Here is a 14,404-nt window from a genome sequence, read left to right as displayed (position 1 = left end):
ACAGCACTGAGGAAAATATATCTGGGTCACGTGCCTGATAGGATCTATAATAACAGGAGACAGTATTATCTACATGCAGGAGGGGAAAAATGGCTTTAACCTCTCAGGAGGAGGACTGCCAGCCACAGTTATTACATTTTTTTAAACCTAATAAACACTACATCCACCCTCTCACCACCCACACTTACCCCACTTCTAAACGCTCCCCATAGAAAAGCAATGTTACTATAAAGTAAGTGACGAATGAAACGGTCAGTATTCCTTGTCTTTAGGACTATTCTCATTTAGAAAATGCACTAAAACTCACTACGTTGATCAAGTCATTTACTTTGCTGCCAAGGCACTCTGTTCTAACTGCACAGATCTGTAATCCGTTTTTTTCTGGCAGAAATAAAAATCTAATGGCCCCATTTGCCAGTATCTATCAGAGTCAAGAGCTAGCGTGAATCTGAGTATATTTTTAGAACAACTCGAGGTGAAATGCCCAAAGCAAATGCAGTTTTCTAATTACATAACAAGCATTCTATTTTGATTGTATTCTTTCCACAATGCTAATCTGTAATTAAAAACAGCAAATAAAAATATAGCCCGCTAACCTATATCATGACTAACAGCATATAAAATGTGAACAGGGTGAGTATATTTATTAAACATATTCCCACTATTAAAATTAATCAAAAATATACATCCCAAATTATTATCCTTTACATGCAAATATTAAAAATATTTTATTTGATCATTGGATTTTGTTTTTATGCCATAGAAGGTTTTGATGCAATTATGAATTTTAAGTCTGTGCTGGCTAAACTCCATTTAGTGAGCTGTCATACGTGGCTGAATTCTGAATCAAGTCATCTGGGTATGAATCCATCTGCTGATGCATGAACACATCTATTTTTAATTTCAATTGTCTAATGGGTGGCAGTGCTTGGCATCTTCAGTTTTCTGATTTTTAATTCTCCATCCACCTATACTATGCATACTGGGATGACCTTATGAAGATTTAGGGGAATAAATCTACACAAAAATTCTCTTTCCCAGAGATGTTTGTTTAGCAAGTGAAGAAAAACTGAGAGGAAATTTTAGCCTCAGGTAATTAGTCACTCCAAAGCTGGAAGCCTTGATTTTAATTATGGATTAAAATATACACATGCACACGCATATACACATTACAGCTAAAGTTCATCGTCTGGCCAAAGTCTATCAGCTCTTAACAAATCGGAAGATTTTACTTATGATGAAATCATCATCAGCCAAACAACTTATTCCCAGGCAATCACTGCCTTCATTAGGGGCTGTCTGGTCTCAGCATTTGCATGGCCTGTCAGTGATAAGTATGTGATCCAGCTCTTTCTCTCATAAAAATTTTCATCTTCTAAAGTTTTTTAAATCCTGATTTCTATTAAGAGCCCACAGTAAGGAAAATTAAAACAAGGATTCAAAGAAATATCAAAATGTCCTCAAGTATTGATCTATAACAACAGCATTTGTTCAATGTTTTAAAATCTACAAAATGCTTTCATATACATTTTCTCCTTTAATCCTCAAAGCCCAAAGAGGCTAATATTATTTATAGTTTAAAGATGAGAAAACTGAAGCTTGGGGAAGTGAAAAGATTTGCCCCAAATCATGAAGCCAGTAAGTTGCAGAAGCAAGAGAACTGTAGCTAAAACTGGCAGATAGACATTTGAATATAGAAACACCTTTCAGGTTTTCTTTAGAGCATAATGGATACATGCATTTCATAGAGGAAGGAGGCTCCAATAGCCCAACTTCTGGAAATACTCAAAGGAATAATTCTGAAAATATCTACAAATATATTCCTAATTTTTTAAGCTACTTTTCTTTCCACACAAGATATCTTGAAACAAGACTGTCACAGTTTTAAAACTGAGAGGTAACATAAATATTGTTAATATTGCCTTGCAAACATTCTACTTACGAATATATCAGAAATCTATTAATTACCATGCTAAATATATTCTAGATTTATTACTGTGCCAGGTAAGTAATTAAAGACAAAAATTAGATTACTTAATATGGTTTTCCCTAAGATTTAAAATTATACACCAGAGAGAAACCATTTTATTCTCTCTTTCCATCTGAAAATAGGAGCAAGGGTTTTCCTAAAACCAGTGCAGTAAGCAGCATACAGGAAGAGGAACCCTTGGTTACAGCACTGGGTTCCCAGTGCCAAGGGCACTATTCTCTAGGAGGTGGTTCCTATGAGAGCTTCAGTGTGTACACTGGTGTCCCTTTTCTTCTAGGAACTGCAGTCCTGCCAGGTGAGGAGAAACACCAGAAAAGCTCTCGAGGACACGAAGAGCCCCAGATACACGCTAAACCACAGAAAAACAGCTGCTTATTCTCTAGCTTTGAGCACTGAAGAACTAAGGAACAGTAAAATGACTGTTTTTTTGTGTTTTGAGAAGCACTGTTCCCATTACATGGTACATTTATATCAGATGGTCCTTGAAATTTGGCCAATTCTAGGGCAGAGAACAATGAGTCACTGGGGGCAGGGGCTCTTTCTACCTACTCCTCATAGCTCCCTCCACCAGCTCTGTTGTCTGTCACTGGTGTGTTTCCCACTGTTCCTCCCTCCCACTAAGAATCCTGGCCACTGTGTATCGAGTTACAGAAGACGTGATCCTCTGGGTCTGGTAAGGCAGAAAAAACGTAGAGAATCAAAAGTGGCCCAGACTCTGTCTGCCCTGTGGTCTGGTTCCTTCTTGCCTGAACTACTCCCCTCAGGGATCAGAAACCTGAGGAAAGCAGCTCCAGGGAGGAACAGAGGCCAAGGTCAGAGGGACAGCAGCAGAGGCCACAGTCTTTTGCCTCCAATCCTTCGTGTCCATAGGCATGAGGCTAAGCTTTTATTATTCAGTGAGATCATTCAAAGAAGGGGGCAAAAAAACAATTTACCTCTTAATAGAGGTGAACCCATCCTATACTAACTGGGGGTGGGTAACATGACAGATTTACTGAGGATGCTGAACACTTAAATACCAGACCAACATAATGACCATTACACGAGTCTCCTAGGTTGTACTGCAGGAAGAGGAATTGTATGCAACTCCCAAGAGCTCTCTTGGCTAGGTCCACTCTGGCCCTGCCCCCTGCATTACCCTAGTAAGGCCCAGAGAGCTCAGAGGTGGGAATATGGCAGTGGGAGGTTGGTTAGGGAATCTTCTCCTGCTGCTCAGATCCTCCCTCACCAGCTGCCTGTGTGACACAAAAGAACTAAAGTCAACGTAGTGCTCCAAAACGCTCCAGGTTAGCTTAACAACTTGTACCACGGGGAAAAAATCCTCAACTGTGACTGAACCCACCCTCTCTGAACTGACACTGAATTTGTTTTTCCCATCAGTGATGACTGTCTATTTGTGTTATTTGGCTTTTGCAGGTCAAGAAATTTAAGCCTCTCCTGATGTCTATAATCACAGTTGTAAACTGATAAATCTGTGGATGTAAACGGAACTGTTGGGAACTGTTCAATCATCTAGAGAAGAATCATTAGAACTAAGACTGAGGAAGGAATCAATCATCACATCACGAGTAGCTCAGATGAGACTATTTCTAAGGAGGATTTTAAGAACTCTCAGAAGAACTACACATATACCAGTTTAATCCAAGCTTGATCAACAAATAGTACTAAGGATGGTGACTTAGGAACGGCAGTTTGGAACTGCTGCTTTTGTTTTTGTTTGAATCTCATCTATTTGATCAGAACTGGAAATAAATAATATAAACCTTTGGAGGGCAGGAACTACATATAATTCATCTTTGTATCCTTCCTAGCTTCACTGTACCTAGCATGAAGGACATACTCAAATGTTCACCAGATTAACTGACTTGAAACTTTTAGGTTCACACAGTTGATACAGTGAATAGATAAGTTCTCAGAATAGATAAACAAAAGGAAACCTCCACTGTAACTATCATTTAAAATGCCAGATAAATAACAATCTACAATAATTATAATAACCAACCTTGAAAGGCAGTGTCGACAAAGGAAACGCGGACAGCCTGTCTGCCTGAAATCTAGGCAGCAGACTCATGGGTAAGCCTTAATTAGAAAGGGTCTTCCAAAATTCTGCTCATTTAATCTCCATGCAAGATTTGATTACTCTTAAAATCAAGATTATTGACCATCTCAAAAACGATATGCTTTTCTCTTTTATAGAAAGAGTTTTGAGGAATTTATTAATAAAGAGTCTGATGTTTCCAAATGTCAAGATTAGCTATCACATAAGCATCCTACTTTTAAAAACTGTGATTCCACTTGTATTTTCATAAGGCTGTGACTTTCACAAAGTCACAAAGTCACATTTGAATCCCAAATATCCTAAACTCCTCAGCCAGCACACATTTCATTTTGATCCTTCAACTTAGCTATAGTTCTAACCTAACAGTGGTTATAGGGGTAGTTACTTCTCAGGTATGCAACAGCATTTCAGTGGCAGGAGGGTGACTATTACTTTTTACTTTATGTACTTGTCAAGTAGTTTTTAAATAATTAGCATTGTTTTCACTTTTGTACTTTCAAATAAGTTCCATAATTTTTCTCCAAGGAAGTAAACTTACATTTCTTTCCTGAATTCTTCCATTTTTTGATTCTCTACAGTCAGAAGTTCTTTTGATTTGTTCAGCTCTTCCACATTTTTCAAGTTGTTTTCTTTAAGCGTATCCAACTTAAAGACGAAGAGAAAAAACTTGATGAAATGATTTCATTTTCCAATGACATGACTGGATAGACAAATTATTCATGAAAATGCACATTAAAAAAGTAGGTGAAATTAGTCACTTGCAAAAAGAAAAACAAGTCACCCGGGTGAAGAGATTACAAATGACTAAGTCTATTATAAACTGCAAACCACCCCCTTACATTTAGTCAGAAATCTCCTGTACACCTGGCCAAAATGTCAAACTAAATTGCTACATAAATTAAAAGTTTTCTTTCCCTTTGTGTACATTTCTCAATATTTATCATTGTACTTGCTATTCATGTATGATCCATCTTAAAAAAAATACATGAAATAAATTGCAAAGGCATGAATAACATCAACAAGGATTATCCTTTGTAATGAAAACAAACCCCTTTCCTTCCTCATAGATTAATAAATTAGGATATTTTTCAATGTCAGTACCAAATTTATATAGTCCTCATGACAAAAATTATTTGAATCAAAATATCTGTAGATGGGCAAAGAGATTCAACCATCCATCTGAACTTCAATCCAAAAAGGAAAAAGCCATGTAGTGAGACTGAAAGGCACTCACACACATTCAGCCCCATCATCTGCCCACACAGGACGAAGCCAGCTCAGAGCCTGGCCCCCGGTGGGAAAGCCAAACACATTACTGGCATGAGTGGGGATGTAACCAACCACAGGCCCCAGCAGGTGGCTAGAGTTCTAGGTCCAGAGCCCCCACCAAGGACCGGAGCTCAACAGGCGCTATCCATTACATAGGGTGTGCCCCGGTGCCATGCTGGCTTTCTGGGACTTGTGTAGTTATCTCCTACAGCCAGAGATACTTTTGCCATGTCATATGCCAACAGTCAGGAGTCCCAGAAAGTGTCTTGCTGGTTTTAACACCACCATCTTCCTTTCAATGCCCTCTAACATTCCAGAGTCACAGAACAAGAAAAACAAAATATCACAATGGGTCCAAAAAATGATTCACCGAGTCTTGTGGTCTGGCTGTAACAAATACACTAAAGGGTATGTTACAGAAGCACACAATTCTCTCTGATTCTAACCTCAAAGGTTAGAGACATTCCCTAAAATCTTCTCATTTACTTTAGCTTCTAATTTTGACTATCATCTATGATTTTTTAATGTTTATTTTCAGCTTAAGTCGTCTTCTCTTAGGACTGTCAGTTCTATAAATGTACTCCCTTTATCAAGTTTTATTTACCCTGTAATTATCTTAAATGTTCACATCTTTATAGATTTCAGTCTTTGACCCTCCACACTGAGAAGGCCCAGTCTTTGTAATAGCTATTCAATGTGGCTGTCCCCTCCCTTGCTTTAATTCCTTAATGTCTTACCTGCCTACCACTTTAAAAAGCATTCTGAAGTTCTACAGAACTTCATATAACTATTTCGGTGAATCAATCTGCTTAGGATTTAGGTAACAGCTTTCCAAAGAAAGAAAGGGTTGGTATGAGTTGGGAGGGTGGGAGGAGGGGAATCAAACAAGGGTGCAAGAATGAGAAATGCTACTTTTGGACAGAGTCAAAATTATCTTAACACCACAAATTTGTCTGAGACCCAGAAGTGACTAATTCAAGATGACACAAAAGGGAACCAGTACTGAAGTAGGACAAGAAAAGGCCTACATCAAACTCAGGGCTGAGGAATGGAATTCAGTGGCTCAAAGTTGGGAGACAGCTGAGAAACAAAACGTATTCAAATTAAGATAAAAGATACAAAAACTCAAGAGTGTTACCAGTACCGCCTCTCATTAGTTCTGTCACTGAACAATGATCATAGAAAGCTATGCAATTAGGGTTTTCCCCTCATTCTTTTAAGGTTGATCCTACTAAATAAGCAATTAAGTAATACACTTTATTTAATATTATCATGGTTCTGGTGTACATTTGCCTCCACTAACGCAGATCAAACCCGCGTAAGGCCACAGTTCAAAAAATAAACAATCCTGAGTTAAGTGATCAAACATTCCATGAAGTCGATAAGCTGTCCTTTGTACAAAAAGCCATTTAAATCTGATTACTTCATTCTGTAGTTTTTCATTTGTTTGCCTGGTATCCTCCAAGGAGGCTAGAGTTTCAGTCTTCTCTTTGGTCATCTGTTCCATTATCTGCATGGCATCTTCTGCTGTTTGAGCAGCCTAAATACAAGAAAGCACTGTGAGAAATGAGGACACCTCTCACCAACCCCATCAGGCAGCGCTCAGGCTGTGCTGCTCAGGCAGCACTCCGTGTCTGTGTGGTTACGGAATCACACAGAGAGGATGATGCCAGAATGAACAGACCAAGACATGAAAGGTCTTTACTTTGAAGTAGAACAAAGTTGCAGACCCTTTTAATGTCATTTTTCAGTAAGCCAACTGTAATATGCAATTCGCATATTTTCAGACCCCTATTAACCTACATCTTCCAATGCAAGTTCGAAGTTAAGCTGACAGTCATGCGCACATTCTGACTTATGTTTGAGAGAATCGTTCAGTGATAATAAAGAGTAACATCCCTACAGAGCTGAATTTTCTCTTAATCTTATTTATTGTTATAAGTTTAAAATACTATTCTTGCTATTTCAAATTTGGGGCTTTTGAAATCACTCAGAATTTAGGTTGGGAATTTTTCCAATAAAAATAATAATTATTTGGGCAATTATAACGTAAGGCTCAAGTGTTTAATGAGAAGCATTGAATGGAAAGGTATATGAGAAGCTGTGGGTAATGAATATAAACATGGCTGTGAATAAAAAAGATAATATGCATCTGGAAACAAATCCTTAGCTGATAAGATAGAAAAAATAATCATAAAAATGAATTAAAATCTTTTTAGGTACTTACAATTTCATTTGGTCTAATAAAGCTTATGGGAATTCTACCTTCCTTATATGGAAATTTCACCAGAATCTTCCAACTCCAAATGGACAGGCACAATGAAACAGTTAAAAGCCAAACAGAAGATATATTTCATTATGTGCCCATTTTACTATTGTTCTTAAGCCTTTAAGAAACACAGTTGACTTTTTCACGAAAATTCCTCCTTAAATTAAAAAACATACCCTTTTTATTCACAGTTTATACTTTTTTCTAATTGAGAGAGATTATTGCAATTAGACATTTAGTAAAGAACTGCCCTTTTGGGTGGTAAGAAACAGCTTGAGACATACAGGCAACTGATTAAATGGGGTAGGATCTCCTTATGTGTAAACGAAGACAAATTCCCTAAACCACTAAAAAGTTAGTGCAGTGTTAGTAGTCCAGTTGCTCAATACTTGAACCTCCCACTTTACCGTAAATGACTGAAGAGTCTCGAGCTCTCTAATTTTAAGAGTGAGCTTGCTCTTGTCTTTCCTCAAAATACGGTTTTCATTTTGAGATTCTAGGAGATTGGCTGAAATATGGCTGTTGGTTTTGGCCAACTGGCTAATCTCTTTCTGAAGGATGAAGTAGCTTTCTGCCAGCTTTTCCTTCTCCTTCAGGAGCTCGTCCTTTTTCAGTATCATTTCTCTTTTCTCAGCCAGGAGGTTCTTGTTGTCCTGCACCACCTTGGCTCGATCGGCCAGTGTCACCTCGTGGTTCAGCCGGAGGTCATCCAGGATCTTGGTGAGGTGGCTGTGCAGTTCCTGCAGTTCTAACTTGGATTTGGACAAAGCAGCAAAATCACTTTTCAGAGTCTCTATATTGGCAGCGAGTTGAGCCGTTTCTGCACTCAAGAGTTCCTTTTCCTTAATTATCTCTGCCACTTTTTGCTCTGATTTGGTCTTCTCTTGGATTAGTACAAAATTTTCAGACTGGAGCTCCTTAGTACACACTCTTAACTCTTCCATCTCCTGCTCCAGGAGCACCATTCTCCTGTGGAGTTTATTGTTTTCATACAAGGATGACTCGTTTTCCTTTGCTCTGGCTTCTTTTTCCAGGATTAAGGACTGCTGCATTGTACGGATCTCCTCACTTAATTTCTGACACTCTTCCTGCAGGTTTAACCCATCCCTCAGCAAGATGTTCTTTTCAGAACAGCAAGTCTTAAGTTCAGCATTCAAACTCTCCTTTGCTTGCAACATGTTAGTGTGTTCTTTTTCTAGATTCTTTTTGGCATTTTGAGCTTCTTTCAGCATCAAAGAGAGATCACACTTGGTGGCTGCTAGTTCTTGGTTTTCTTTTTTTCTCTCTTGAAGCTCTTTCTTCAGAGCATCAATGTTGCCAAGTAGTTTCATCTTCTCATGCACAATGATTCTTCTGTTTGCAGACTCTTGATCATATTTCCTTTTAAGATCTCCTATAGCTTTGATGGAATTTTCTCTTTCTGCAAGTAAATCTCCATTTTGCATTTCCAGCACAGACTTTTCTTTCAAGAGACTATCATGCTGCTTTTTGAGTTTAGTAATTTTCTGACAAATCATCTCCTTCTCAGAAGTTAGGTAAGTGATCTTCTCATTTAGGCTCATCTCAACATGGGCAGCCTCTTCTGAGCATTTGTTGAGTTTTTCAGTGATGAGCCTATTTTCATTTAGAAGTTCTTCTTTTTCAGCCAAGAGCCTTCTCTCCGACAAGGCCCAGATTTCTTTTTCATGCAGAAGCTGGATGCACTCGGAATCTGTGATCTCTCGACTGGTCTTAACTTCTTCCAGGAGCTTTGTGAGGCTTGTATTCGTAGCGTGAAGTTGCACAGTCTCCAGCTCAGCCTTCCTCAGAGCTTTGCTGGTGTCGTCCAGCCGTGTGTGGAGCCCACTGGCTTCCGTGCTGAGCAGCTGTTTGACCTGAAGGGTGGCCTCTAGGCTGGCATTCAGCTTTTCCTGATCTTGAAGCAGCACATCCTTCTCAAACTGCAGATCTTTGTTCTTTTGAAGAAGATTGTCTCTCTCTACCTTTAAGGCTACACACATGCTATCAAGACCTGACCGTTTCTCTAGAGCTGACTGTTTCTCAGCTGTGAGATCTTCAATCTCCTGCACCAAGGTTTTCTGATCTTTGACTAGCTCCTCATAAGAGCTCTGAAGCTTCTGAATAATTTCATCTTTATCTTTAGCCAAGGCAAGGTTTTCAGTAACAAGCTTCTTGATATGATCCTCCAGGTGATCTTTTTCTTCCCGATCCCTCTGAGACTCAGCAATCAAATTATCTTTGCTGAACTGGAGTTCTTCTACGACTGCCTGCAAGCTCGCTTTGGAAGCTTGCAAAGAGTCATTTTCCACATTTATCCTCAAGAGTTCTTCCTGCACAATATTGATTTCTTTAAGTAATTTCTCTCTCTCAATAGCCAAAGCTTCTTTATTGAGCTGTTCCTGCTGATAAAGCTTTTCAGCATTTTGCTTTTCTTCTAAGACTTTCTCCTTTTCTAAATTAAGAATTTCATTTACAGACCACAGTTTCTGTTGGTCTTCCTGAAGTAAAGTTATTTTGGCCTCCACCTCTATAAGCTTGGATAAAAGTGAACCTTTTTCTAATTTTAAAGTATTTCCCTCCTGTGCAAGAAGCTGCTTCTCTGATTTCAGACCCCTCAGCTCTTCTGACATTAGTTCAATTTCTTTTTTGGCTGATGTTAACAAATAAGTTAGCGACTACAGAAACAAAAGATGGAGAGAATGGAAACAAAATGAAATAAAGCAGACAAATGCAAGCCCAAATAACTTAATATAACCTAAATCATGAAAGTTAAAAAATTGTTAAAATAAATGTCACAGAAACTATCTGGATAATAAGGGAAAGAAACTAGATGAACAGAGCCCATAAAAGGATGATACAAAGCAAGTTTAGCTCTGCAAAGTACTGATATATCTATTAGCTTATTTCATCTTTGAAACCACTTTTAAAATTATTCCAGTAGCTACCTAGAAGAGAAAAACAGTAGTCAGTAGTTTGATTTTGACACCAGGACATAAGATTCTTTCCTGTCATTTGAATTATGCAATTACTTCTATCAAAGAAAGGATTCATAGAAGAATTTCTGAAAATACAATCCAAATAACTACAAAAAGTGAGTATATTTTAACCAAAAGGGGGGTGGTAGGGTGAGAGAAAAATAAACTACTGTTTTTCAAACTAACTGCAGGATCTTACTTACCGAAGGAGAATCACTGGCCTAAGGCTGATTTAGTCCCAATATTACATATAATTTATTAAAAATACAGACTAACTTGCTAGGCTTTGGTGACTAAAACAAATGGGTTTTTAAAAAAAATGTACCGGTTTATAAAATAATTTGACCCCGATGTCTATACCAGCAGTGTCCAGAACTTTCTGCATGATGTAAATGTTCTTTATCTACACTGTCCAATACGTTAGCCACCAGCCACATGTGTGGCTAATGAGAACTTGAAGTGTGGTGAGTGTGACTAAGGAGTTGAATTTGTAATTTTATTAAAATTTAACTAATTTAAATTTAAATGGCCACATGTGACTAACGGCTACTGTACTGGACAGAACAGCTGTAGATCACTGGCTCTTAAACCAGGGAACACAGAAGCTTTGTGGGCTTCATGAAACCTCCTGGAATTTTATGTAAAACTTGTTGGTGGGGGCCGGCCCCGTGGCGTAGCGGTTAAGTGTGCGCTCCGCTGCTGGCGGCCCGGGGTTCAGATCCCGGGCGCGCACCGAGGCACCGCTTGTCAGGCCATGCTGTAGCAGCGTCGCATATAAAGTGGAGGAAGACAGGCACAGACGTTAGCCCAGGGCCAGTCTTCCTCAGCAAAACGAGGAGGATTGGCATGGATGTTAGCTCAGGGCTGATCTTCCTCACAAAAAAAAAAAACCTTGTTGGTGTACACATAAACTTTCCTGGGGAAAATATCTTAAGGTTTCATCAGATTCTCAAAAGAGTCTGAAAGCCACTGCTGTTGACACAATGAAATCCAGAGAAATCAGATATCCAGACAACTTTGGAGGAGGAATAATCCTGGCATTTTAACCAAATGACCTTGGTCAAAAAAAAAAACCTAGAAACAAAATTAATGAGACTTTACACAAACTACTAGAATGCTGTGGTTTGGTCAGGCTGCAACATTTTAAGCGAAACACTAAAAAACTGAAGCCTGTCCAGATAAAGGGAACCATAAAGACAAAAGGTCTGGAAATTATATCCAGTGTTAAATGGCTCATAAAACTGGAGATGTTTTACATGGAGAAGGGAAAGCCTTGAAGGCCAGCATGCAGAAGAGAGAAAATTTAGGCATCTTATATCTTATATATGTTATGTCATGGTCCACTTAATTAACGAGTTTTAAATGGGCTTTGTTTCAAGTTCTATGTATGTTCTTTTATATTTTCTTTCTACTAAACTCCTATACAAACATTTCTCTGACACATTAAAAATAGAGACAAGTATTTACTTTTCTTTGAGCCAGTTAAATAGTAGTAGGAAAAAGTTAAATAATAGTAGGAGGGCTGAATTTCATTAAGTTACCAGAGTCAAAAACTATACTGGGGCACAGTACAATCCTGACACCATAAAATGAAATTCAATATATCAAGTCCCACTGTATTTAATAATAAGATGTTTCTTCACAGCCCTTGGATCCAGCTTGTCAGTAAGCTCATGGTGCCTTCCTGTGGATACATAAAAGCCCTCTCTCGAGTTCTCACTTGTGATTTCTTCTGTAAGAGCTCTGTTCCTCCAAACAGGCTCCATTCCCTGCTCCACTTGCTTCACTTGGCCTCTGCCCCTTGCCTTTCTGCAACATGTCTCTCCTCATCCTAGTGCAAGGTAGCAGCAAGACGGCCAAGATTAGAGGAACATGCTTTCCCACAACAAAGAGTCTATTACAAGCAGGCAGACAGAGCTCAGGCAACATACGACTCTTTGTGACAGCTGAGGACAAGCAGCAGAGGGGGTGACGGCTACACAGTACATTCAGGGGAAAGACTTGTAGCCATTACCATCCCTGAGAAGGAAGAGCAGCTGGGAGAAAACACCTGAAGCCATGGGAAAGGTAATTTACCATCCTGTCATGCACTCAGGTTAACATCTGTAAAGGCCAACTTAACTCATCCCATGTGCTGCTGCTTTCTAAGCAACTTTCCAGCCTTGATGTAGAACTCGAGCAACTGTTATGCAACAACATAATTCTCTCCCAGAACATACTTTGGCTTTGTCAGCTTGTTTTTTCAGTTCCACCATCTCCTGCAACAAGTCACTGTTCTCCTTCTGTGCAGCCTTCAGCCTCGCCTCTGTGTCCGACAGTGTCTTCTGTAGGTTCTGCAGGACTTCCTCATGCTTTGCCTTTGTCTGAGAACTGGCTTCTTCATATCTGGCTTTCAGATCTTGACACTGGTTGTGGCTAATTTCCATCTTCTTTTCCTGCAGAAACCCCAAGTGAAGGAATAAGTCATCTAGCCACATGTGTACTGTCCTCACCTTCCTTGCCAGCAAATAGTCCCATTTATTCTCTCCTTACCAGGTCCAACAATTTTTTCAGCAATTCTTTCTTTTCTTCCTCATGCTTTTTAGCTGCTTCTTGCTGGCTCTGTTCAGCTTTCAGAGTTACCTCCCCAATACTTTTCTGCAGAAAACTTGCATTTTCATTAGCCTTTGTAAGTTTTAGCTGCAATTCTTCCACATTTCTGGAACAGGTTTCAATACAAGGTGTCAGATTTTTCAGAAAAATGCTTTAAACTCTAGAATTATACTTAAAAGGATACTATTAATAATAATTGTGTTGATGATTATAAATGTTATGAGTAATTAATAACATCTGACATGAGCAAAATGACTTGACTTGCCCTGAAGAATAATTTTAACAATTTTGATAGTTATAAATACATTATTTAAAGTAACAACTATTATAATTGTGAAGGTTTATTATTTTACATCAATAGATCAATAAGGAAAAATGAGTGAAAAGTAAACATATTAGAGGAAATGAGAATTTAGAAAGTTTCAAAATTTTAGCAGACTAGATTATCAAAATCTCATTCTAGTGCCACTTAAGAACAGAAGATATAAAAAGTGACTATAAATAACCTGAAGTTCTAGGTTAAAGATAACCATGGTCGATAACCATGGTCGAACAAAGATGTAAAGAAAACGTGGACATTAACCTAAAAACAGGCTGTCAAGTGAATCCGAGGACGCAGGAAGGAAACTTGGGTGGTACCTCTGGATTTTACACTTATATAACACCTACAGAAATGGAACTTCTTGACGGCACTGTGCACAACCAGCTGTGCAGCTGCACTCGCCTCACAGCAAGTTTGACCAGAGTTGGCCAACCAAGGCCCAGTTGCCAATCACCCACTGATGCTGAATTGTGGCAGGTGCATGGCTGGATGTGCACATGACTTTGCCAAGTATTAACACTTTCAGAATCAAAAGTCTAACGGTCCTATAATGTCCTCTGAAAATTTCTGCCTTATAAAATAAAACATTTGATTTTTATATGGCAACTTTTAAAAGAAAAAAAAAAAATCAAAGCAACAAAACCTCAGAATAAAGACAACAACAGAGATTAAGATAAAAGAAATTTTAGCATGAGGAAGCACAAGGTCGTGATTAGGAGCAGCAAGGGCTCTGGGACCAGACTGCCTAGATCTGAAACCTCAGGCAAGTTACTTAGCCTTGTTAAGCCTCCATTTTTTTTTCTTTAAAATGGTAACAATAATACACTCACCTCATAGGATAGTTATGAGAATTAAAAAACATACTCTATATAAAGCTGTCAGCATGGTGCATGGCACACAGTAAGCCCTGAATAAGTGTTACCTATCA

General features: G+C 38.7%; 1 protein-coding gene across 10 annotated transcripts in view; it reads right to left on the bottom strand.

Annotated features, from left to right (window-relative positions):
• CLIP1 (CAP-Gly domain containing linker protein 1) overlaps positions 1-14,404 on the bottom strand; it is a 124,015-nt gene that overhangs the window by 33,767 nt on the left and 75,844 nt on the right. For 8 of the 10 annotated variants that reach the window (XM_058531331.1, XM_058531337.1, XM_058531334.1 and 5 more), the window contains 5 exons: positions 13,095-13,260; positions 12,782-12,997; positions 7,995-10,262; positions 6,742-6,858; positions 4,588-4,694 (listed from right to left, as the gene is read on the bottom strand). In XM_058531331.1, coding sequence (XP_058387314.1) covers positions 4,588-4,694; positions 6,742-6,858; positions 7,995-10,262; positions 12,782-12,997; positions 13,095-13,260 — 2,874 coding nt within the window. The remainder of the gene's footprint in view (positions 1-4,587; positions 4,695-6,741; positions 6,859-7,994; positions 10,263-12,781; positions 12,998-13,094; positions 13,261-14,404) is intronic. The other 2 variants (XM_058531340.1, XM_058531341.1) reach the window with 1 other exon arrangement.

Source organism: Diceros bicornis, chromosome 35, assembly GCF_020826845.1.
Source record: "Diceros bicornis minor isolate mBicDic1 chromosome 35, mDicBic1.mat.cur, whole genome shotgun sequence".
In the NCBI taxonomy this organism is placed as follows: Eukaryota; Metazoa; Chordata; class Mammalia; order Perissodactyla; family Rhinocerotidae; genus Diceros; species Diceros bicornis.
This window is presented reverse-complemented; position numbering and strand designations above follow the sequence as displayed.